The 23,238-nt window shown below is 39.7% G+C and overlaps 1 protein-coding gene across 40 annotated transcripts in view; it reads right to left on the bottom strand.

The window, feature by feature from the left end:
• Positions 1-23,238, bottom strand: part of NEB (nebulin) — a 124,647-nt gene that overhangs the window by 51,205 nt on the left and 50,204 nt on the right. For 39 of the 40 annotated variants that reach the window (XM_075757323.1, XM_075757322.1, XM_075757315.1 and 36 more), the window contains exons 58-98: positions 23,086-23,190; positions 22,883-22,990; positions 21,783-22,094; positions 21,139-21,342; positions 20,561-20,665; positions 19,963-20,070; positions 18,725-19,036; positions 18,119-18,322; positions 16,930-17,034; positions 16,644-16,751; positions 15,950-16,261; positions 15,208-15,411; positions 14,919-15,023; positions 14,667-14,774; positions 14,178-14,489; positions 13,445-13,648; positions 13,156-13,260; positions 12,904-13,011; positions 12,415-12,726; positions 11,682-11,885; positions 11,392-11,496; positions 11,140-11,247; positions 10,157-10,468; positions 9,424-9,627; positions 9,135-9,239; positions 8,883-8,990; positions 8,394-8,705; positions 7,256-7,459; positions 6,928-7,032; positions 6,299-6,403; positions 5,895-6,206; positions 5,484-5,588; positions 5,137-5,235; positions 3,890-3,991; positions 3,595-3,702; positions 2,447-2,758; positions 2,208-2,312; positions 1,998-2,102; positions 1,320-1,424; positions 225-332; positions 24-137 (exon numbers count right to left, since the gene is read on the bottom strand). In XM_075757323.1, the coding sequence (XP_075613438.1) occupies positions 24-137; positions 225-332; positions 1,320-1,424; positions 1,998-2,102; positions 2,208-2,312; positions 2,447-2,758; positions 3,595-3,702; positions 3,890-3,991; positions 5,137-5,235; positions 5,484-5,588; positions 5,895-6,206; positions 6,299-6,403; positions 6,928-7,032; positions 7,256-7,459; positions 8,394-8,705; positions 8,883-8,990; positions 9,135-9,239; positions 9,424-9,627; positions 10,157-10,468; positions 11,140-11,247; positions 11,392-11,496; positions 11,682-11,885; positions 12,415-12,726; positions 12,904-13,011; positions 13,156-13,260; positions 13,445-13,648; positions 14,178-14,489; positions 14,667-14,774; positions 14,919-15,023; positions 15,208-15,411; positions 15,950-16,261; positions 16,644-16,751; positions 16,930-17,034; positions 18,119-18,322; positions 18,725-19,036; positions 19,963-20,070; positions 20,561-20,665; positions 21,139-21,342; positions 21,783-22,094; positions 22,883-22,990; positions 23,086-23,190 (6,888 nt within the window). The remainder of the gene's footprint in view (positions 1-23; positions 138-224; positions 333-1,319; positions 1,425-1,997; positions 2,103-2,207; positions 2,313-2,446; positions 2,759-3,594; positions 3,703-3,889; positions 3,992-5,136; positions 5,236-5,483; positions 5,589-5,894; positions 6,207-6,298; positions 6,404-6,927; positions 7,033-7,255; positions 7,460-8,393; positions 8,706-8,882; positions 8,991-9,134; positions 9,240-9,423; positions 9,628-10,156; positions 10,469-11,139; positions 11,248-11,391; positions 11,497-11,681; positions 11,886-12,414; positions 12,727-12,903; positions 13,012-13,155; positions 13,261-13,444; positions 13,649-14,177; positions 14,490-14,666; positions 14,775-14,918; positions 15,024-15,207; positions 15,412-15,949; positions 16,262-16,643; positions 16,752-16,929; positions 17,035-18,118; positions 18,323-18,724; positions 19,037-19,962; positions 20,071-20,560; positions 20,666-21,138; positions 21,343-21,782; positions 22,095-22,882; positions 22,991-23,085; positions 23,191-23,238) is intronic. The other variant, XM_075757338.1, reaches the window with a different exon arrangement.

Here is a 23,238-nt window from a genome sequence, read left to right on the forward strand (position 1 = left end):
AGCAAGACTAATTCTCTCCTTACCGCGCTCCTTATTTTCTGGAATGCTAGCGAATGAATGACACTGGGGAAATCACCAATATCCTTCCCAGCCAGGTAATGACCTTTCAGCTTCTCATATATTTCCTTATATTTAAGCTGCAAAATATTCATGTAAAAATTTTAAAGTTCATTCTAACAACATATAGGGGAAAAAAAGAGAAAGAATGGAAAATTCATACTAACCTCACTGTTTATGTAGTTTGCATGCTTTGCTCCAACAAGTGGAATATATTTCTCATCCAAAGTATAGGCAATGGGCTTGCTAATTTCCCAAGCATTTTTATAGAGTTTCTAGACAAACAAAACACATACAGGTTTTGATAAAAAATCCATTATACTTTCCAAGAAACCTGACTCTGCCACTTATAAGCACATGGAATATGAGTGCTTTTACAGAGTAGTTCCTTATTCCATGAATAGTCCCAATAAAGTAAATGAAGAATGTTCATTTTGAACACTTACTCAGTGTGAGTAAGGTGAATGGAAGAAGTGTTCCAATTCAGGAAGGTACCTGAGTACAAATTTGAGCTGATCTCTGGGGTTTTTTTCTATATTTGGAATTCAACATTTCTCATTGGGAGGAGTAATAAAAATATGCAAAATGTAGATATGAACTCTTCTTTAAAAGTGTAGTATTGATAATTTCATAGGCACATGTCTCAATTTTGAGAAAAATCTCAAGTAATGCTATTGTTTATTATAAGAGCATTAACTGTCAGTGGCACTCTTCTAATACATCATGTTTTGTTAAATATTAAATATATTTACCTTCAGACTAAATTATGAAGTGCCTACTTGTAGGAATGAGTAGTCACTTACATTTTAAAAAAATAGAGATTTCCCATTAAAATTAGTGAGGCTACTCAAAAGTAACTGCTTAATAATGTAAATCATCCACAATTTTCCTCTCTTGTAAAAACAATATGTAAACTTCATCAGTAGTCTGGGAAGATATTATTGGATGGAACTATAAAGTGGTTTTGTCACACAAACTCTAGTACTGCTTTTACTACTACTCCTACTGCTGCTGCTATTACTACTTCCAAACACCACACAGCAGTGCTTTAAGATCAGTTTCTTAATTTCATTAAGAAATTACCCTTATCCCAATGATCCAAACTGGGAAAAAACAAAAAACAAAGAGATTAAAGAACTTTCCCAGTGCCACCCAGTAGACTAGTGACAGAAACAGAAATAGAACAGTTTTCTGAAGTCCACTCCACATTCTGTTGCTTTCAAAACAAATTAAAGCTTGGTTAGATATTTATTGAATCTTACATCACTGTATAATAAGGACATGTCTTTGGCGTGGTTCAGCGCAGGAGTATCATCAGACCCAATATACTGGCCTTTCTCAAGGTTAAATGTTTCTTTGTATTTTAGCTACAAAAGAAAACAAACACAATGTTAATTCCACAGGAGAAATAAATCATCCCAATGTCTATTAGTAGCAGACACTAATTTTCTGTTGTTATCATATCTTCAGTAACGTCGTGTAGTACATTCCGATCACTATAGTATACAGGCAAATGTCATCAGTATGTCACACCACAAAATCCACACAGTATTCTAGTGAAATTAAACATACTGATCAGCAAATACAGGTTAGTAGCAACACCAGGAACTCCACTATCACCATACAATCGACTGCTGTTCATCAAGAATCTACTACTAATCTACTAATTTACTCTAAGCAAATCTATGTAAACTCTAAACAAGGGACATACTATATTCTTCTACAGAAAAGTGCAAAATTACTTTGGATAGCAATATTGTGTTGGTCATTTGTATCACTTCTCACTACACTTATTTACCCCGGTAAAAGTCTATTATTATTAATGAAGCATGCATATGCACGCACACACATAACATAAGACTAAACACAGTACAGTTTAGCAAAAGCAGTTGTCATCTAGTGATATAACAGTTTGATTTTAAAAAAAAAAAAGTACGTACATCACTCTGATTGACAGAGTTAATCTTTGCCAGAACAATGTCAGGAGTGTCAACCACGCTGGTATAATTGGAAAAGTTATCAAGGGCTTCTTTCGTATATGCTTTCTACAAAAAGATGAAACATTTTCTTAAAACACTGCACAGTGTTTTCTTAAACACTGCACAATCGCATAACTGCTAAAATATTTTTGCTAAAATATTTTCTCTCACCTTATTTATCAGTTCTTGTGCATTCTTAACTTTCTTATGTTCCACTGAATCCAGAGGAATCCAACCACAGCCACGAAGCCATTCCAAATCAGATTTATAAATATTCTAAATCATAAAAAATAATAAAATGAAAGAAATTATTTAATTCAGGATGACATTTTTCAGTCTTGGATAATACGGACAATATACTTAGACCAAACCAAGTGGCAATTATGTAGTATGTATGTAATATCACTTACATCACTTTGCAGATCATAGGCCTTCCTTGCCTGAATACAGTCATTCTGGTCAGGATGGCACGTCCATTCATGCAGGTAGTGGCGGTAGTCAATATCGCTGACCAACGTCTGACATTCCTTTGCTGCTACAACTGACATCATATCCGGAGGGATGTGAATTTTGGACTTCGTTTTGTGATAGTTTGATTTGTACAATCTGTCATTCTGGATCTCGCCTGCATGCTCAAACCACACCAGTTTGGGATCATCTCTCATACTGGCAACTCCAACATAGTGACCTCTTTGTTTGACATACTCAGCTTTGTATTTAAGCTGATGAAAGAGGAGAGAAATACATATAAAATCAACACTGATTATCTGCTCTGTTTTTAACCTGTAGAGAGCTATGGTTTTGTCAACACAAATAATAGATGAGACAGGGAGCTGTCAAATGCAGTCTTAGGTTTTCAGTACATGACCAGATTAAAATATGACACAAACAGTAATGTTTCTTTGTATAGTCCTTCCATTTCAAAAGATATAATTTTCTAGACAAATATGCCACCATTTTTCAGTATTTCCAACATAAGAGGAAAGCCTTGTTAGAAAATGTTTCCTAATAAATGCATTTAGCCTCAGTTTTGTAACAAATTATTTGAGACTGTCTGAAGAGGGGATGCTTATTTAAGGTATTTACATCATACTGTTGTTATAAAACATATTCAAACTAAGAGTCATGTAATAATTTCAACATCCATTATGCAGAAGTTTAAAATGCAATGTGCATACCATCTTACAGTTTTTCAAGGAGGAAGCCCCCATGATATGCCAAAAAGTGAAATCAGAGCTATGTATTACAATCATAATATCACATCAATTATTTAACATTTATAAAATATAGAAGTCCACCTTAGTTGATTTTGAAAGGACTGTTTCTGGAGAAAGTGAAGGTGGAAAGCAGAATCTGACCTTTCAGCACCGATATCCGTAAAACCCACAATAGCAAAGATGTCTGAATTGTTAGGAGGACAGTGGACTTCATGGTTCATGAAAAGCCTGCTGGATGTTACCCCTAATGGAAAGCTTTCTATGTCTGCTGTGGAATTTGGAAGGCCTTTAACATTTCTAGGCTTCCAAGCACTTGCCTTCCTAACAAGAAAAATTATTACCTCACTTTGGACATCATTTGAGTGTTTGGCATGAGAGATCTGCACAGTGTCAGGAGGTAAGAGGTAACCAGTCGCTTTTTCTTTCTCCCAACTTTCCTTGTATAAACTCTGTGGAAAATAAAAGTGAGGAATTCAACACTACTATAATGATAATTATTACCATATATATGTATCCTAGATTAAAGCGTAAGGGTAATAAATCCTTCCTTTAGAATCTCCTTAATAAGGCTAGTTTTCTAAATTCCTCAAAAGAGTTATTAATGTGAGTAGAAACTGTCAAGGAGAGATTCCATACCTGATTAAGGATTCTGGCTGCCTCTCGGGCCATATCTAGCTGTGGTGTATCTGTTAAAGTATAATTTGACTTGACCTCATTCCATGCTTTGTGGTATTTAATCTAGAAAAGAGAAAGAAATTACTGCCTTGCAGCACCATTACAAAACATAATACCAAACCCCATATTTTATGCATGAAATAATGTATAAAATTCTGAATTTGCAAGGCTGTTAGACCTGACACATTATATATACATCCAAGTGGGTATTTTTTTATAAAGGAAATTATACAAGACAAGAAATTACAAAATTTCTGAGAGAAAATTTTGAAAACTTGTTCCAAGGCAGCTGGATGGACAGGGAAGAATCTTCAGAAGTCAAAGTTATGCTATCTGTTTGGTCTACAGGGATGTACAGCCAACAGCCAAGCAAGAAGTGTTTGAACCAGGGCAATAGATTTTAAGCTTTTAAAGAGCAAATCTCTTTACTCAGCATGATCTCTATGTGAATGCAGCATTCTAGCATCTCCCAACCACAGATATCTCAACGAATCATGTTCCCAAGCACAGGACATGCTCAAATGTGAGTATGTGGTTGCATGGCAGTATGGCCATGGCACTCAATTCAACCGTATCACTGTTAGCGCCATCCTTTTACAAGTGTTCAAGTTAATGTAAGTGTTCAGCTTGGCCTGTTCTGGAACAGAAGCATATAGTAAAAAAAGGAACACAAAGTCATGAACTGTAAGGGAGTCACATCATTTCATGTTCATGGACCAGCTTCTCACAGAGTAGCCTTCAAAAACATATAAAGAATGGCAAGCTGAGAGCACATCAATTTTGCTCATGTTTAGTGGCACACAGTAGTTAACTAAAAAGTGTAAACTCATATTGGCATAAGTGAGAAGGATTAAACGTTATGGCTGCCAGAGTGCAAATGGCTATTTATGTTCATGTTGCCAATGATCACCAATGATATCACCCAAGAGTGATAGAAGGGACTGGTTGCAGAACTAGTACTGGATTTTCACATGTCTAGGAATGATGTTACTCTGCTTGAGGAGCTTCTTCCCTTATAAGTGATGAAGATGAGCTAGTGAAGTCCTGTTCATCTTTATGTCTTACATTCACAGAATTCCCAGAGACTGATTGAGTACTCTTTTGCATTTTTTTTTACAAAGATAAATAATTATTCTTTTAAAGATAAAATCCTACCATATAAATATACAGACCAAGTTAACAGCCTGGAAACATGTGAACAAACTTACGTCACTGAGAATTTCACCACTGTTCTTTGCTGTGATATAATCTACTCTGTCCGCCACTGGAGTAAATGGAAGAGTTTCAACTTTTGTACGGTACTTTCTCTATACAAGAGAAAAGATGAACAGTCAGATTATACTGGAATATTTTATAGATAACACAGCAATTCTGAATGCATAGACAGGACAAGAAAGTTTACATGGAAAGAAAAACTCTCCATACACAGTGAATGCTGTGGAAATACTCCAGTTGTACTTTTTATTTAAAAAAAATATTCATGTATTTAACCATTAAAAATACTTTAAATCACAAATAGCCTTAAGAAAACTGTAGTATTGAAAAACATTTTTACCTCATTCAGGAGATCTCCAGCATGTTTAACATGGTTGATTCCAACTGAATCATTTGGCAACCATCCAATACCCCGTAGCCATTCTAAATCAGATTTGTAAATAGCCTGGGAAAACAAAATAGGGTCCATGCTATTAGCTACAGTTCCCTGTGCAATTCAGCAAGATTCATAAATAATGGCACTTACTTCCACTAGTTAAAAGGAGAGCAGTAATTCCAACATGAGCATTATACCTGAATTTATCACACTTCAAGCTTGGCAATATATAACAGTGGCATATACTTTGCATTCCTAATAAACAGCAAAGCCCATTCACCGAATTCAGCAGAAGATTCCCACTACTCAGAGCTGAAGCAGACTAAGAAGAGACAATACAGTAATAAATTAAGCTAAGTTTTCATGTTAACTTACATCACTCTGAAGATCGTAGGCTTTCCTAGCCTGTATGACATCATTCTGATCTGGAAGACAGATCCACTGATGCAAGTAATGACGGTAATCAACATCACTGACCAAAGACTGGCCATGTTTAGCTGATAGGATAGATAGCATGTCTGCTGGTAGGTGGCATTGTGTCTTCCATTTGGCAAAGTGTTTCTTGTATTCTAGTTCACTCTGAACTTTGCCTATGCCGAGGGCAAACTGCATTTTCGTGTCTGCTTTTGCATTTGGAACTCCAACATAATGTCCTTTCTGCTTCTCGTGATCCAGTTTGTATTTATACTGGGTAAAGAGCAAAGATCACCATTACTAACAGTTATCATGAAATAGCTCTTAAAGTGTGCGAAGAGCTAGATGCCTCTTTTGGCACTTACATCACTAGCAATTTCTCTCGAAGCTTTGGCTGCCTTGATTGGGATTGCATCTGCTCTCAAATCATAACTGATCTTCAACTCATCCCAAGCTTCTTTATACAGTTTCTGAAAAGACAGCAAAATGTCACACATATGCTACATACTCTGGCATTTGCCATTAAAGAAACACATAGTTTACTGCCATTTCTTTGCTGAAATACCGTGACAATTTTTTGTCCATTACTCCTGCTCCTAGCCATAAATACTGCTGCAACACTTACTACCTTTCAAACATGTACAGTACCTGCAACACCAGTTTTGCAACCTATATTGCATAGAAAGGTGTTTGTAAAAGTTTAGAAAATATTTATATGCCTTGGGCTCTCCTCCATTTCAACAAAATATTATCTTGATGGTGTATGATATTAATAATTTTTAAACAGCTGTCTGCAAGCATTTATTTTAAAATGTCTAAGTACTTTAAGAATACTTAGTAGAGGAAGGGAATGCTGCAAGCCTTGTATGAGTACAGACTTCAATGAGATTCACATGACAATCTTCAACTTTGTAAGTAACATCTTAGAATGTTAAAATTCACAGGATACGTGTACTATTTTTTAGAAATGTAGAAAATAGAATGATAAACATACCTGGCTATAATTAACAGCATTAGTCTTGGCTAGGTTGATTTCAGGTGTGTCTGGTGTAACATGGATCATAGTCTTGTCCTTTTCCCAGGCTTCTTTGTATTTTGGCTGTTAAAATAGTTCATTTTGATATTGTAATGATGGAATTTTATTGTCAATAACATAAAATTCCATAAATCTCTCCTGAATTATCATCTCTAAAAAAAAATAAATGTCTAGAAAAGCATTAAACTTGACTTAAAATACCACTGATCAATTTTATATTTTAGCAGTGAAATTTCTCGTTAACCGTTTATAGCCTTGAAACAACTTTAAGAACATTGTAACGTACAATGCTGACTTGTTCGGCATTCACTTTAGCTAGAAGAACGTCTGGAGAATCAACAACACTGGTGTATTTCAGGCTTTTGATAGGTGTACGATAGACATGATCACTCAGGAGATCCTGGGCATGCTTCACTCTCTTAACATCGGGAGAGTCATTAGGCAACCAGCCAATTCCACGGAGCCACTCTAGGTCTGACTTATAGACAGCCTGTATCAGACACGGTCAGAAAAAGAAAACATTGTGTTTAAAAAAACTGTCTTAATTATTTTAAACTATACAGAGCAGTATATGTTCTAGAAAATACATTCAAAAAACTGTGAAGTTAAATATAGAAAAAGCAAGTGAACAGAATTGCCTTTAATGATGACGAGTATTAAGATCTTAAAAGAGTCTTCTTGTCCCATCCAAAATACTCATTCCTCTAGTCATTTCAACAATTTACAAGTCCAAACAAAAAAACATAAGCTGCCCAGCAGGAAATTTGAGAAAAAGAAGGAACAAAAAGGTTATAGAGGTAATGGGGACTAGAGCTAACTGGCATAACTACCAAAGTGGTATCAGGCAATGTTATTTAAGTTTTAATCAAGCAAATCCTTCAGCAAGGAACATGAACCTCACCTCCAAAGCTCGTAATTAGAACAGAGGAAGAGTGACTGATGTTGACTGATAAGCAGCAAAGACAAGTCAGGAAATGAGCTGCACTGACTCCTCCTGCTTTGAAATAAGCCACTAAAACATCTTATCTGCTATCTTAAATAGTTTTCTTGCAATTAAAGAAATTTCCAGTCTGACTCAGATAAACACGAATCATAAAAGCCAACCGATTCCAAAGTAGCAAACAGATACTATTCCATAAGTCCCATCAAAGTAAAAGAGACAAACCCTTCATCCTCTCCAAATAACAATACTCCAAAAGTATATGTAACATAGCAGATACCAGCTAAAGCTTTTATAAAATTTAGAGGTAATGCGAACACTTCTTAAAGGATAAAAAAAGAAAATAATAGGAGTAATACGAAAAACTGAAGAAAACAGCCTAAAGATAAATCATTTGTGACTGTGTAGTATCAAACCATCAAAATAAGACTATTATGGATTAAACAGCAACAGCAGTAACTACCACATCGCTACACAAACGCACATCGCTCTGTAGATCGTAGGCCTTCCTTGCATGGATCACGTCGTTCTGGTCAGGCAGGCAGGTCCACTGGTGAAGGTAGTGGCGGTAGTCAACATCGCTGACTAGCGTCTGGCACTCCTTGGCTGCCTGCACTGACATCGCGTCGACTGGGATGTGGATGTGGGCCTTGGAATCATGGTACGCCTTCCTGTAAAGTCGGTCGTTCTGCAGCAACATGGCACGCGCAGCCCACGACAGTTTGGGATCCTCCTTGGCGGTGCGGCACCCAATGTAGTGGCCTTTCTGCTTCTCGTGCGTTTCTTTGTACTTGTACTAAGGAAAAGCAGAAACAACGTGAGCAGCCACACACTGCTCACCTGGACGTGACTAACGAACAGAAGGCTTGAAGCCTCCTACGCTGTCAAACCTTTCAACTGAACTTGACTCAGTTCTGCTGAACTGGACGCAGGAAGAGACAGACGCAGCAAGCCCAGTAAGAGAAGACTGTACCTCACTAGCAATGTCTCTGGAAGCCTTCGCGTGTTTGATGGGAATGGCATCAGCTCGTATGTCATAGCTTTTCGACTTGGCCTCATCCCAGGCCTTCTGATAATGTTTCTGCAAGGAAAATTAATCACCCTAGTTACACGCAGTCAAGGCTCTCTCATAGCAATGCCTTCTCTTAAAACCCACTCCAGAAGAACCATTGTCATGCTCTGAATTTCATAACGCTTCACATGCATAATGACTTCACTCTCTTACATTGCTGATGTTGACAGCATTGACTTTGGACTGCAGCATTACAGGAGTATCGGAAGGTATGGAAATCTGCGTCTTATCTCTATCCCAGGCTTCACGATACAGATGCTAAGGAGGAAGGAAGCATAATGACATTTCATTATGGGCCGAACACTGAAAAAAACCTCACCAACAGGAATTCTTTGGTAATTCTGATTTGAATTAGTTTCCAATTAGTCATCCCCATGGTAGAAATTCTACCCTCCACCAGGAGGAAAAGAAATGTCATCACATAAATGAAAGGTAAGCTTACATCGCTGATCTGCAAAGCATTGATCTTAGCCTGGACGACGTCTGGCGTGTCAGTAATGCTGGTGAATTTCATGTCCTCCGGCCGCGTGCGGTACAACCTCTCGTTCAGGAGTTCCTGGGCTTTCTTTGCTTTGACCACATCCACAGAACCTTCTGTCAACCAGCCGATGCCTCGCATCCATTCCAGGTCTGACTTGTACACATTCTACAAAAAAACAAGGTTAATGACATTGCAGAGACAACTCTACGTGCAGAGAGGTTTTGTACAAGGCTTTCCCCAAGCTCCTACTTGTACAGTCACACAGCAAGCAGTCAGTGAGACTGTGGCATACCACGTCCTGCCCATACACAGCTAAATCCCTGATTGGCACAGCAACAAAGATACTTTTAAAGATACTTTGCTAGATGCAGACCAGTAGCATAATCTGCAAGCAGTCCACAAGCAAACATTCTACAGCGGAACAAAAAAATGTGGCTTCCTTATGAACTGCCCAGAGTATTTCTGTCCCACAACCTGAAAACACTACTGGTTTGGAAAGAGTCATCCAGATGGATTAAAATAAACATACCGGGACTGACTGAAGGCTCAGGAATGTGCTTTTCAACAGACGTTTGCCCAGTCACTAACAAAGAGACCCTCACACACCTGCCATAAAGCTTTTCTACAGTTACCCTCGCTCACATCACTCTTAAACCGCAACAGCAGTAACTACCACTTCGCTACACAAACGCACATCGCTCTGTAGATCGTAGGCCTTCCTTGCATGGATCACATCGTTCTGGTCAGGCAGGCAGGTCCACTGGTGAAGGTAGTGGCGGTAGTCAACATCGCTGACTAGCGTCTGGCACTCCTTGGCTGCCTGCACTGACATCGCGTCGACTGGGATGTGGATGTGGGCCTTGGAATCATGGTACGCCTTCCTGTAAAGTCGGTCGTTCTGCAGCAACATGGCACGCGCAGCCCACGACAGTTTGGGATCCTCCTTGGCGGTGCGGCACCCAATGTAGTGGCCTTTCTGCTTCTCGTGCGTTTCTTTGTACTTGTACTAAGGAAAAGCAGAAACAACGTGAGCAGCCACACACTGCTCACCTGGACGCGACTAATGAACAGAAGGCTGTAGCCTTCTAAGCTGTCAACCCTTTGATATATTTTCCAGAGGTTCTCTCTCAGCACAGACAAAGCTCTGGTTCACTTAAAAGGCAGGACTCAAGCTCCCAAAAAAGGTATTCTCCGTATCACCCCAATTTTTAAAAAAAAAATCTCTGTTTACAAGTTTTAAATAAAAGCCAATGTAAAACGGTACTGAAGCAGACACCTGTGCTTTCTGTAAGACCACTCTGAGCACCAGCCACATTTCACTTCTTTACAGAGACAACATTTGGTAGTGGTGATTACAGAAACTTTAAGAATTCAGCAGCAACCAAAAGGCAGCCCCTGCCATAATTAGATGTAAAGTGTGCTCTGTGTATGAAAATTCACACTTTGTTACTCAGCACTCTAAGCAATCTCACAAACATCACGTGCTCTTCTTCACAGAGCACTTCCCAATAGACAGCTTCAGGTTGTAGGAAGACAGAAGTGCTTGCAACAGGATTTAAAAAAGCACAGCTGCACAAAAAAGTTCATTGCTTCTAGCTGAACTAAACCTGACTCAGTTCTGCTGAACTGGACGCAGGAAGAGACAGACGCAGCAAGCCCAGTAAGAGAAGACTGTACCTCACTAGCAATGTCTCTGGAAGCCTTCGCGTGTTTGATGGGAATGGCATCAGCTCGTATGTCATAGCTTTTCGACTTGGCCTCATCCCAGGCCTTCTGATAATGTTTCTGCAAGGAAAATTAATCACCCTAGTTACGCGCAGTCAAGGCTCTCTCATAGCAATGCCTTCTCTTAAAACCCACTCCAGAAGAACCATTGTCATGCTCTGAATTTCATAACGCTTCACATGCATAATGACTTCACTCTCTTACATTGCTGATGTTGACAGCATTGACTTTGGACTGCAGCATTACAGGAGTATCGGAAGGTATGGAAATCTGCGTCTTATCTCTATCCCAGGCTTCACGATACAGATGCTAAGGAGGAAGGAAGCATAATGACATTTCATTATGGGCCGAACACTGAAAAAAAACCTCACCAACAGGAATTCTTTGGTAATTCTGATTTGAATTAGTTTCCAATTAGTCATCCCCATGGTAGAAATTCTACCCCCCACCAGGAGGAAAAGAAATGTCATCACATAAATGAAAGGTAAGCTTACATCGCTGATCTGCAAAGCATTGATCTTAGCCTGGACGACGTCTGGCGTGTCAGTAATGCTGGTGAATTTCATGTCCTCCGGCCGCGTGCGGTACAACCTCTCGTTCAGGAGATCCTGGGCTTTCTTTGCTTTGATCACATCCACAGAACCTTCTACCACCCAGCCGATGCCTCGCATCCATTCCAGGTCTGACTTGTACACATTCTACAAAAAAACAAGGTTAATGACATCGCAGAGACAACTCTACGTGCAGAGAGGTTTTGTACAAGGCTTTCCCCAAGCTCTTACTCGTACAGTCACACAGCAAGCAGTCAGTGAGACTGTGGCATACCACGTCCTGCCCATACACAGCTAAATCCCTGGCTGGCACAGCAACAAAGATACTTTTAAAGATACTTTGCTAGATGCAGACCAGTAGCATAATCTGCAAGCAGTCCACAAGCAAACATTCTACAGCGGAACAAAAAAATGTGGCTTCCTTATGAACTGCCCAGAGTATTTCTGTCCCACAACCTGAAAACACTACTGGTTTGGAAAGAATCATCCAGATGGATTAAAATAAACATACCGGGACTGACTGAAGGCTCAGGAACGTGCTTTTCAACAGACATTTGCCCAGTCACTAACAAAGAGACCCTCACACACCTGCCATAAAGCTTTTCTACAGTTACCCTCGCTCACATCACTCTTAAACAGCAACAGCAGTAACTACCACTTCGCTACACAAACGCACATCGCTCTGTAGATCGTAGGCCTTCCTTGCATGGATCACGTCGTTCTGGTCAGGCAGGCAGGTCCACTGGTGAAGGTAGTGGCGGTAGTCAACATCGCTGACTAGCGTCTGGCACTCCTTGGCTGCCTGCACTGACATCGCGTCGACTGGGATGTGGATGTGGGCCTTGGAATCATGGTACGCCTTCCTGTAAAGTCGGTCGTTCTGCAGCAACATGGCACGCGCAGCCCACGACAGTTTGGGATCCTCCTTGGCGGTGCGGCACCCAATGTAGTGGCCTTTCTGCTTCTCGTGCGTTTCTTTGTACTTGTACTAAGGAAAAGCAGAAACAACGTGAGCAGCCACACACTGCTCACCGGGACGTGACTAACGAACAGAAGGCTTGAAGCCTCCTACGCTGTCAAACCTTTCAACTGAACTTGACTCAGTTCTGCTGAACTGGACGCAGGAAGAGACAGACGCAGCAAGCCCAGTAAGAGAAGACTGTACCTCACTAGCAATGTCTCTGGAAGCCTTCGCGTGTTTGATGGGAATGGCATCAGCTCGTATGTCATAGCTTTTCGACTTGGCCTCATCCCAGGCCTTCTGATAATGTTTCTGCAAGGAAAATTAATCACCCTAGTTACACGCAGTCAAGGCTCTCTCATAGCAATGCCTTCTCTTAAAACCCACTCCAGAAGAACCATTGTCATGCTCTGAATTTCATAACGCTTCACATGCATAATGACTTCACTCTCTTACATTGCTGATGTTGACAGCATTGACTTTGGACTGCAGCATTACAGGAGTATCGGAATGTATGGAAATCTGCGTCTTATCTCTATCCCAGGCTTCACGATACAGATGCTAAGGAGGAAGGAAGCATAATGACATTTCATTATGGGCCGAACACTGAAAAAAACCTCACCAACAGGAATTCTTTGGTAATTCTGATTTGAATTAGTTTCCAATTAGTCATCCCCATGGTAGAAATTCTACCCCCCACCAGGAGGAAAAGAAATGTCATCACATAAATGAAAGGTAAGCTTACATCGCTGATCTGCAAAGCATTGATCTTAGCCTGGACGACGTCTGGCGTGTCAGTAATGCTGGTGAATTTCATGTCCTCCGGCCGCGTGCGGTACAACCTCTCGTTCAGGAGATCCTGGGCTTTCTTTGCTTTGATCACATCCACAGAACCTTCTACCACCCAGCCGATGCCTCGCATCCATTCCAGGTCTGACTTGTACACATTCTACAAAAAAACAAGGTTAATGACATTGCAGAGACAACTCTACGTGCAGAGAGGTTTTGTACAAGGCTTTCCCCAAGCTCTTACTTGTACAGTCACACAGCAAGCAGTCAGTGAGACTGTGGCATACCACGTCCTGCCCATACACAGCTAAATCCCTGGCTGGCACAGCAACAAAGATACTTTTAAAGATACTTTGCTAGATGCAGACCAGTAGCATAATCTGCAAGCAGTCCACAAGCAAACATTCTACAGCGGAACAAAAAAATGTGGCTTCCTTATGAACTGCCCAGAGTATTTCTGTCCCACAACCTGAAAACACTACTGGTTTGGAAAGAATCATCCAGATGGATTAAAATAAACATACCGGGACTGACTGAAGGCTCAGGAACGTGCTTTTCAACAGACATTTGCCCAGTCACTAACAAAGAGACCCTCACACACCTGCCATAAAGCTTTTCTACAGTTACCCTCGCTCACATCACTCTTAAACCGCAACAGCAGTAACTACCACTTCGCTACACAAACGCACATCGCTCTGTAGATCGTAGGCCTTCCTTGCATGGATCACGTCGTTCTGGTCAGGCAGGCAGGTCCACTGGTGAAGGTAGTGGCGGTAGTCAACATCGCTGACTAGCGTCTGGCACTCCTTGGCTGCCTGCACTGACATCGCGTCGACTGGGATGTGGATGTGGGCCTTGGAATCATGGTACGCCTTCCTGTAAAGTCGGTCGTTCTGCAGCAACATGGCACGCGCAGCCCACGACAGTTTGGGATCCTCCTTGGCGGTGCGGCACCCAATGTAGTGGCCTTTCTGCTTCTCGTGCGTTTCTTTGTACTTGTACTAAGGAAAAGCAGAAACAACGTGAGCAGCCACACACTGCTCACCTGGACGTGACTAACGAACAGAAGGCTTGAAGCCTCCTACGCTGTCAAACCTTTCAACTGAACTTGACTCAGTTCTGCTGAACTGGACGCAGGAAGAGACAGACGCAGCAAGCCCAGTAAGAGAAGACTGTACCTCACTAGCAATGTCTCTGGAAGCCTTCGCGTGTTTGATGGGAATGGCATCAGCTCGTATGTCATAGCTTTTCGACTTGGCCTCATCCCAGGCCTTCTGATAATGTTTCTGCAAGGAAAATTAATCACCCTAGTTACACGCAGTCAAGGCTCTCTCATAGCAATGCCTTCTCTTAAAACCCACTCCAGAAGAACCATTGTCATGCTCTGAATTTCATAACGCTTCACATGCATAATGACTTCACTCTCTTACATTGCTGATGTTGACAGCATTGACTTTGGACTGCAGCATTACAGGAGTATCGGAAGGTATGGAAATCTGCGTCTTATCTCTATCCCAGGCTTCACGATACAGATGCTAAGGAGGAAGGAAGCATAATGACATTTCATTATGGGCCGAACACTGAAAAAAACCTCACCAACAGGAATTCTTTGGTAATTCTGATTTGAATTAGTTTCCAATTAGTCATCCCCATGGTAGAAATTCTACCCCCCACCAGGAGGAAAAGAAATGTCATCACATAAATGAAAGGTAAGCTTACATCGCTGATCTGCAAAGCATTGATCTTAGCCTGGACGACGTCTGGCGTGTCAGTAATGCTGGTGAATTTCATGTCCTCCGGCCGCGTGCGGTACAACCTCTCGTTCAGGAGTTCCTGGGCTTTCTTTGCTTTGACCACATCCACAGAACCTTCTGTCAACCAGCCGATGCCTCGCATCCATTCCAGGTCTGACTTGTACACATTCTACAAAAAAACAAGGTTAATGACATTGCAGAGACAACTCTACGTGCAGAGAGGTTTTGTACAAGGCTTTCCCCAAGCTCCTACTCGTACAGTCACACAGCAAGCAGTCAGTGAGACTGTGGCATACCACGTCCTGCCCATACACAGCTAAATCCCTGGCTGGCACAGCAACAAAGATACTTTTAAAGATACTTTGCTAGATGCAGACCAGTAGCATAATCTGCAGGCAAATATTCTGCAGCAGATCAAAAAACCATCAGAAACATACGTTATGTTTCCCTTCCATGAGAAGTGCCCAGAGTATTTCTGTCCCACAACCTGAAAACACTACTGGTTTGGAAAGAGTCATCCAGATGGATTAAAATAAACATACCGGGACTGACTGAAGGCTCAGGAATGTGCTTTTCAACAGACGTTTGCCCAGTCACTAACAAAGAGACCCTCACACACCTGCCATAAAGCTTTTCTACAGTTACCCTCGCTCACATCACTCTTAAACAGCAACAGCAGTAACTACCACTTCGCTACACAAACGCACATCGCTCTGTAGATCGTAGGCCTTCTTTGCATGGATCACGTCGTTCTGGTCAGGCAGGCAGGTCCACTGGTGAAGGTAGTGGCGGTAGTCAACATCGCTGACTAGCGTCTGGCACTCCTTGGCTGCCTGCACTGACATCGCGTCGACTGGGATGTGGATGTGGGCCTTGGAATCATGGTACGCCTTCCTGTAAAGTCGGTCGTTCTGCAGCAACATGGCACGCGCAGCCCACGACAGTTTGGGATCCTCCTTGGCGGTGCGGCACCCAATGTAGTGGCCTTTCTGCTTCTCGTGCGTTTCTTTGTACTTGTACTAAGGAATGCAAAAAGAAATGTTAAAAGAAATATGGCATCTGGGATGAATTTCCCATAATTGTATATTGGTACTGATCACAAATATATTTTTTGTGTTATGAAATGTACTCATTTAGAGTTTAGAAATGCCTAACGCATTCTTGCTCCACAGCTTTTGTTTATTTTCATTGTAGTTTATTTTCTAATGTCAGCTTAATGTCAGGATTTCTAATTCAATGTTTCTTTTGGAAATTGTTGCCCATTTTCTTTCTGCAATGAATTCTTTGTTAGTAGGCCTTCAAGATGTATCTAATATACCATGGGGTTTTATGTTTTACATTGCTTATTACTTATCCTTGTTTCTCAAGCTAGCTGGAAAGAAATGTAATGGAAGAACTTACGTCACTCGCAATATCTCTTGATGCCTTTGCGCTTCGGATTGGAATTGCATCAGCTCTCATGTCATAACCCTTCTTTTTGGCGTCTTCCCAGGCTTGTACATAAAGTTTCTACACAAAATAAGACAGAAAATAGATTCCCAATATTCTGAAAGTTGCAATTTCTTAATTTCATAATTTTTTCTTAAAATTTTCATCTATGTATATTTCAGAAGATCTTTATGGTTAAAGAAATGCTTACTTAATTTCTGAATATCCACTACTTTAGTATACATTTAAATATTCTTACATGGCTAACATTAGCTGCATTGGCCTTCGCTAACAAAATTGTTGGTGTATCAGGCATGACATGAATCGATGTTTTGTCTGCATCCCAGGCTTCTGTGTATAAACGCTAGGGGAGAGGAAAACACATTCTATTAAAAAGTTTCTTTACGTGCCTTGACAGAAAGACTGTAATTTTGAAAGCAGTAATCAAAAATACATCCATGATATAAAGGAAAAGTAATTTTGAAGCAGAACAAGATATATAGATATAGATATATATATATAACCAAACTATACACTTGTCCAAAGAAAGTATTTTACAAGCTGCAAGGGGTATTTCTAGCAAGCTTTAAATACCCTGACATAGCAAAGCTTCTCCTTGAACAGCTCAAGAAGGAAACTTTGTCCTTCCTCATTATTTCTCAGGCTAAGTTGGCATAGCAATTGATTGATTTAGGATTGCTGGGAAACTGCTGTAGGAGGAAAACTATACTCATTATTCTGCTGTATCTGTACGAGTTGTTTGATTGATGTTTCTTATTAAAGAGGAGTAGGTACTTTGTGACTTTCATCCTTCAGGTCTGAGATAAATTGCAGAAGCTTCACTTCCAGAGAACATAAGCTATTTCCTCATAACTTGTTCATCACGCAGTATGACATTCAGTCAACAATGCATCAGTACAGCAGCTTCAGTAAAAGCCTCAATATTCTGCTATATCCTATCTTACAGCATGGCCATGGCACCACCACCTCTGGACGTACCCTAACACCTTGCTGGAACATTGTTTCTGCAGATTTCACAGTATTGTCTAAGAGCTGCAAAAAAATTTACCCTGTTCTATCTGAGATGAGTTTTGTATAGTGAGGTAGCATTAACAAAATAGAAAATCATACCAAACAAACATTTAAAAATATAATTTCAGCTGGGATGGAAGAAAGAGGGAAATTCACCAAAATTTTTAGTATTACTCTTGAAAAATATGTGATTTAGGTAATTTTTTCGTGGACATTTTTACTAAGTGTTCAGTTCAGACAGAGCTCTGAGATAAGAGCTTTCCTGTGCAAAGGCTGAATTTGGACATTCATTTTGTCTAAGTCCACAACAAAAAACTTTAATCTTACTGTGTATTTTGTATTTTTCACCTCATGAACAAATTCTATTAGCATGTAATACTAGGTATTTTGAGAAAAAAAACCCCCACAAATCTCACCTTGTTCATTATCTCAGCGTTTTGCTTGGCTAAGACCATGGCCAAAGAATCTGTCACACTAGTAAATTTAATTTGGTCTGCTGGCTGACGATACTTCCTTTCACTCAGGATTTCTCCAGCTTTCTTAGCTTTCTCAACTTCCATGGAACCAATAGGAACCCATCCAATACCTCTTAGCCATTCCAGGTCTGATTTGTAAACCGCCTGAAAAAGTTTGAAAGTTCATTATATGTGTGCAAATGTGATCAAATATTAAAATAACTATAAATAAGCATATGCTAGTCTATACGTATATATTTTTGCATAGTACCAGGATATGCTTTTGAAAACAATCGTTATTTTTGAAGATTTAGTAAAATAAATATTAAATTACAAATGGAATAGAGTTACTGAAGAACTCCACGAATACCAGAGAATACACACAAATCACACCTCCTGCTAAAGACTGAGAAAATAGGATTAAACATAAATTTGGTGATAGAATATTTGCCCTCCATCAATATCTCTGATGCAAGCAACTAAGGCATATTATATATCTTTTAAAAATTATATTGTACAAGATCTAGTATATTTAATGATGTATTACAAATATAATGATTTACTCACATCACTCTGTAGATCATAGGCCTTCTTAGCGTGGATAACATCGTTCTGGTCCGGCAGACAGATCCACTGATGCAGATAGTGGCGGTAATCAATGTCGCTCACCAACTCCTGACATTTCTTGGCCAACACGATCCCCAGCATGTCCACTGGGCTACTGAAGTGTGTCTTTGTCTTCTCAAAGGCTTTCTTGTACTCCCTGTCACTCTGGATCTTGGCTACGTGCATCGACCACATCATCTTCGGATCATCCTCTATGTTACGGGCTCCAATATGGTGGCCAAGCTGCTTGCGATAGCCTTCTTTGTATTTGTACTGAAATAAAGTATATTCATATTCACATGATATATTTATAAATTAATAAATAATTCACACAGTTTAAAATAATAACTAATATTTAATTTCAAGAAAAAGATGATTTAGGTCTTTCTACTGTTTTATTAATTTTCACATAGAAAGGATTTTTATTACAGATATCATTATCTCTGCTTTTTTATATAACTATATCACACTTTCAATTGACTAAACATTTAATGTCACACACTAACAAGTTTGATATTCCCCATTATTTTAGTATTAAGATTAAAATGTAAAGATTAACTTATTTTAAAAGCTTATTACAAAACAGCTTGATGAAGATAGTCTGACAGTCTTAATACTAACAATTTAAATATCAATCCTGATAGAAAAACAAGGAGCATAAAAAACTGTTATCCTTTGTCTCTTAGTGACGTTTCCTTATCCCAGAAGGAAAAGCTATCATAGTCATTGCATTTTTTTTTCCTGTTTTTGTATTCAGACATCTTGAATTTCAATATGGCACTTCAACAGAACTATTTTTTCCTCAGGAAAAGATAACAATTTAGAAGTTTTAGAATTAATTTACTAATACATCTATTTTGGGGACAGATTTTAAAGTACTTCCTCTTTTGAATCAGAAAATGTGACTAACTTTAGCATTGACTCATACACCTTATTGATCATCCTACTTGAACATCCATGGACATTAATGGAACTATTACAGAGGGCACAGAAATAATGCTCATATTATTTTATTTATTAATATGACATATACTTCGTGCATAAAAATCATGGCTATCCATTGCTTTCGTGTACTAAAGGCATGCAGTAGAATCACTGGATTTCAGTATTATCTATTCTATAAACTTAAGGTATTACACTAACACTGTGATTCTTTTCCATTACTAAATCCATACAGACACAATAAAAAAACTGCTTACATCACTGGCGATCTCTCTGGATGCTCTGGCAGCTTGAATAGGAATGGCATCGAAACGCAAATCATGACCCTTCTTCTTCGATTCCTCCAAAGCTAGTTTGTACATTTTCTGTGAGAAAAACATTCACATTCTTGTTTCAAAAAGAAAATTACACTTCAGTTAAGCACGTCTGTGTAATAAAACAAATTAAGTCCCTAAACAATATTGTTAATGTTCAGACAACTTAAATATCTGAGCATAGTGCTATCTTCTCTAGAAAATAAAAAAAAATGCAGATTTCAAAGATCTTGTAATTGTATTGTAGACGCGTGGAAACTGGAAATCATTTAGGAAAGGAATACTCTAAAAATTATATTATTCATTTCCATCCCTTGCTATAGAAATTATGTCTCATTTATGACAGATCATATATTTTAAAAGCCTGACTAGATACCCAGGAAGTAAATTCTAGAAAAAGAACAACTCTGATTTTAGCAGTGCAGTTGACAATTTGTGAAACTAAACAACTCAACAATATGATAATATTAATTAATAAGTCAGAGATGACAAAATTGTACTTGTCAGAAATCCTTTAATTCCACTCTTTATTGTTACTCACCTGACTGTAGTTTAATTGGTTTTGTTTAGCTAGCAGGATCTCAGGTGTGTCAGGCATGACATGAACCATGGTCTTATCTTTATTCCATGCTTCAGTGTATAAACGCTAAGAAAGAATACAGGAAGATATTAATACTGCATTCCAAAATGAGTTAATATCTCATTAATCAGGTAAAACAGAGCAAACTAGGTAAAATTAGGAAATATAGCATGGATAAACAGGTTTGTATTTAATCAGGTAGAGGTACCATTATTAAAAAAAGAATTTATCTGCAGAAATTTAACAACACTTAGAAAACTGCCACATTACTTAAGAATAAGGAATAAACCAAAGCATTATTACTCCTCAGTGCACAGACATGTCAAAGAAAAGATTAAAATGTAATATGCAGAATATCATGACAAAGATGAGTCATACATTACATGGCCTAATAGTTTCAACTCAAATGAAGAAAGCATGCTATCTGAAAATGCATCATCTCTGAACTTCAGCATTATTTGTGATCATTCTATTTTCAGACTGTCTCCAGGGTTCAGGCGGAGACTGATGACATGTTACCTAATCAAATGAAGACTCACCTTATTCATCGTCTCCGCATTCTGCTTGGCTAAGACCATCTCTAGAGAATCAGTGACACTAGTAAACTTGATTGTGTCTGGAGGCTGACGGTATATTTTATCACTCAGGATCTCTCCAGCCTTCTTGGCTTTTTCAACTTCCAAGGAACCAATCGGGACCCAACCAATGCCCCGCAACCATTCAAGGTCAGACTTGTAGCAATTCTATTACAAAAAAAATACACAGGTCATAATAATAATATCAACAACAACAACAACCACCACAACAACAACAACAATAATAATAATGCTGCAATTTATATGGTGCGTCTTTTGACAGTTAAGTAACGTCACTATCAATTTTTAATTCAAATACATTCAAAACCCCAGAGAAAATCTTAGAAAAAATTACTGCATTTCATCTACATTAAGAATGAAACCATTATCCAAGTTTCACAGAATGGCTCAAATTCTGGAATTACAGAAATTAATTTAAATATCAATTAGTTAACATATCCTATTGGAGATGTGAGTTTCAATTAGCCACAAAACGTATAAAGCAGTCTTGAAAATTTGTTTCTACGACATAGCTATGTGATGGCCTGGCCCATGTATGTAAAATATCAATACATTCCTCACCAAAAATTAAACCAAAAAGAGCTTACATCACTCTGTAGATCATAGGCCTTCTTAGCGTGGATAACATCGTTCTGGTCCGGCAGACAGATCCACTGATGCAGATAGTGGCGGTAATCAATGTCGCTCACCAGCTCCTGACATTTCTTGGCCAACACGATCCCCAGCATGTCCACTGGGCTACTGAAGTGTGTCTTTGTCTTCTCAAAGGCTTTCTTGTACTCCCTGTCACTCTGGATCTTGGCTACGTGCATCGACCACATCATCTTCGGATCATCCTCTATGTTACGGGCTCCAATATGGTGGCCAAGCTGCTTGCGATAGCCTTCCTTATACTTGTACTACAGGCAAAAAAAATGTTCAGTGAGTTTTAGTTTAGTATTCTCTATGTCCATAGCAGTCCATGTGGCACAACCTCCAGGGAACTTAGTAATTGAAATCACAGAGACTTTAGAGTGAGAAAGTATTCTGCTGATGAACTGCAGTGTAAAGCTACAAAAGGATTCACACAATATTATCTACCTGATATGACCTTCACATTTTCAAACTCCCTGACCTACATATTAAGAGATACCGCCCTGTAACTGAGAGTAAAAAAATTCTCCAAATTATGGCAGCAATATGAAAGGCCCAAAGTTCAAGAAATATCCCCTACATAAAAAATCAATTAGTGACCTTCAAGTATGACAGCCAAATAAATTCTTGTTCAATCTACTGAGGAGATAAAATGCCAACCACGTCCTGGACTGTATCACCGGCAGCATGACCAGCAGGTTGAGGAGGGGATTTTCCACTTCTGCTCAGCTCTCATGAGGCCCCCCTGCAGTGCTGCGTCCAGCTCGGGGGTCCCCTGGACAAGAAGGACATGGAGCTGTTGGAGAGAGTCCAGAGGAGGCCACAAAAATGACCCAAGGGCTGGAGCACGTCTGATATGGAGACAGGCGGAGAGAGCAGGGACAGCTACAGGCATTCCCTCCAGAAACAACACGTTTACGCACTAGCTGAATGGTAAAGACAGCTAAGAACTGTGTTGCCTCCAGTCACCTAAGGTCGCAAACCCTGGGCTTCAACTACAACCACCTGGACGCTGCCCGAGAGGGTGTGCTGCCACGCGCGGCTGCATACTTACATCACTGGCAATATCTCGGGAAGCTTTAGCAGACTTGATAGGAATGGCATCAGCCCGCATGTCATAGCCCTTTTTCTTCTCTTCCTCCAGCGCAAGCTTGTACAGTTTCTGAAAGAAAAACAAGCATTGCTCTCAAGCATCACTTCTTCCTGGGCCACAGCAGTGTTCACGGATGGACACAGAACCCCACCTCAAACACCTACCTCGCTGAGGTTCGCTTGGTTCTGCTGGGCCAGCAAAATGCCAGGTGTATCCGGCATAATGTGAACACTGGTTTTATCCTTCTCCCAGGCTGATACGTACGAACGCTGAAAAAATTAGTGCAACGTGAAATAAGACCACGCGAGCGCCGGGCA

This window comes from Balearica regulorum, chromosome 6 (assembly GCF_011004875.1).
Source record: "Balearica regulorum gibbericeps isolate bBalReg1 chromosome 6, bBalReg1.pri, whole genome shotgun sequence".
Lineage (NCBI taxonomy): Eukaryota > Metazoa > Chordata > Aves > Gruiformes > Gruidae > Balearica > Balearica regulorum.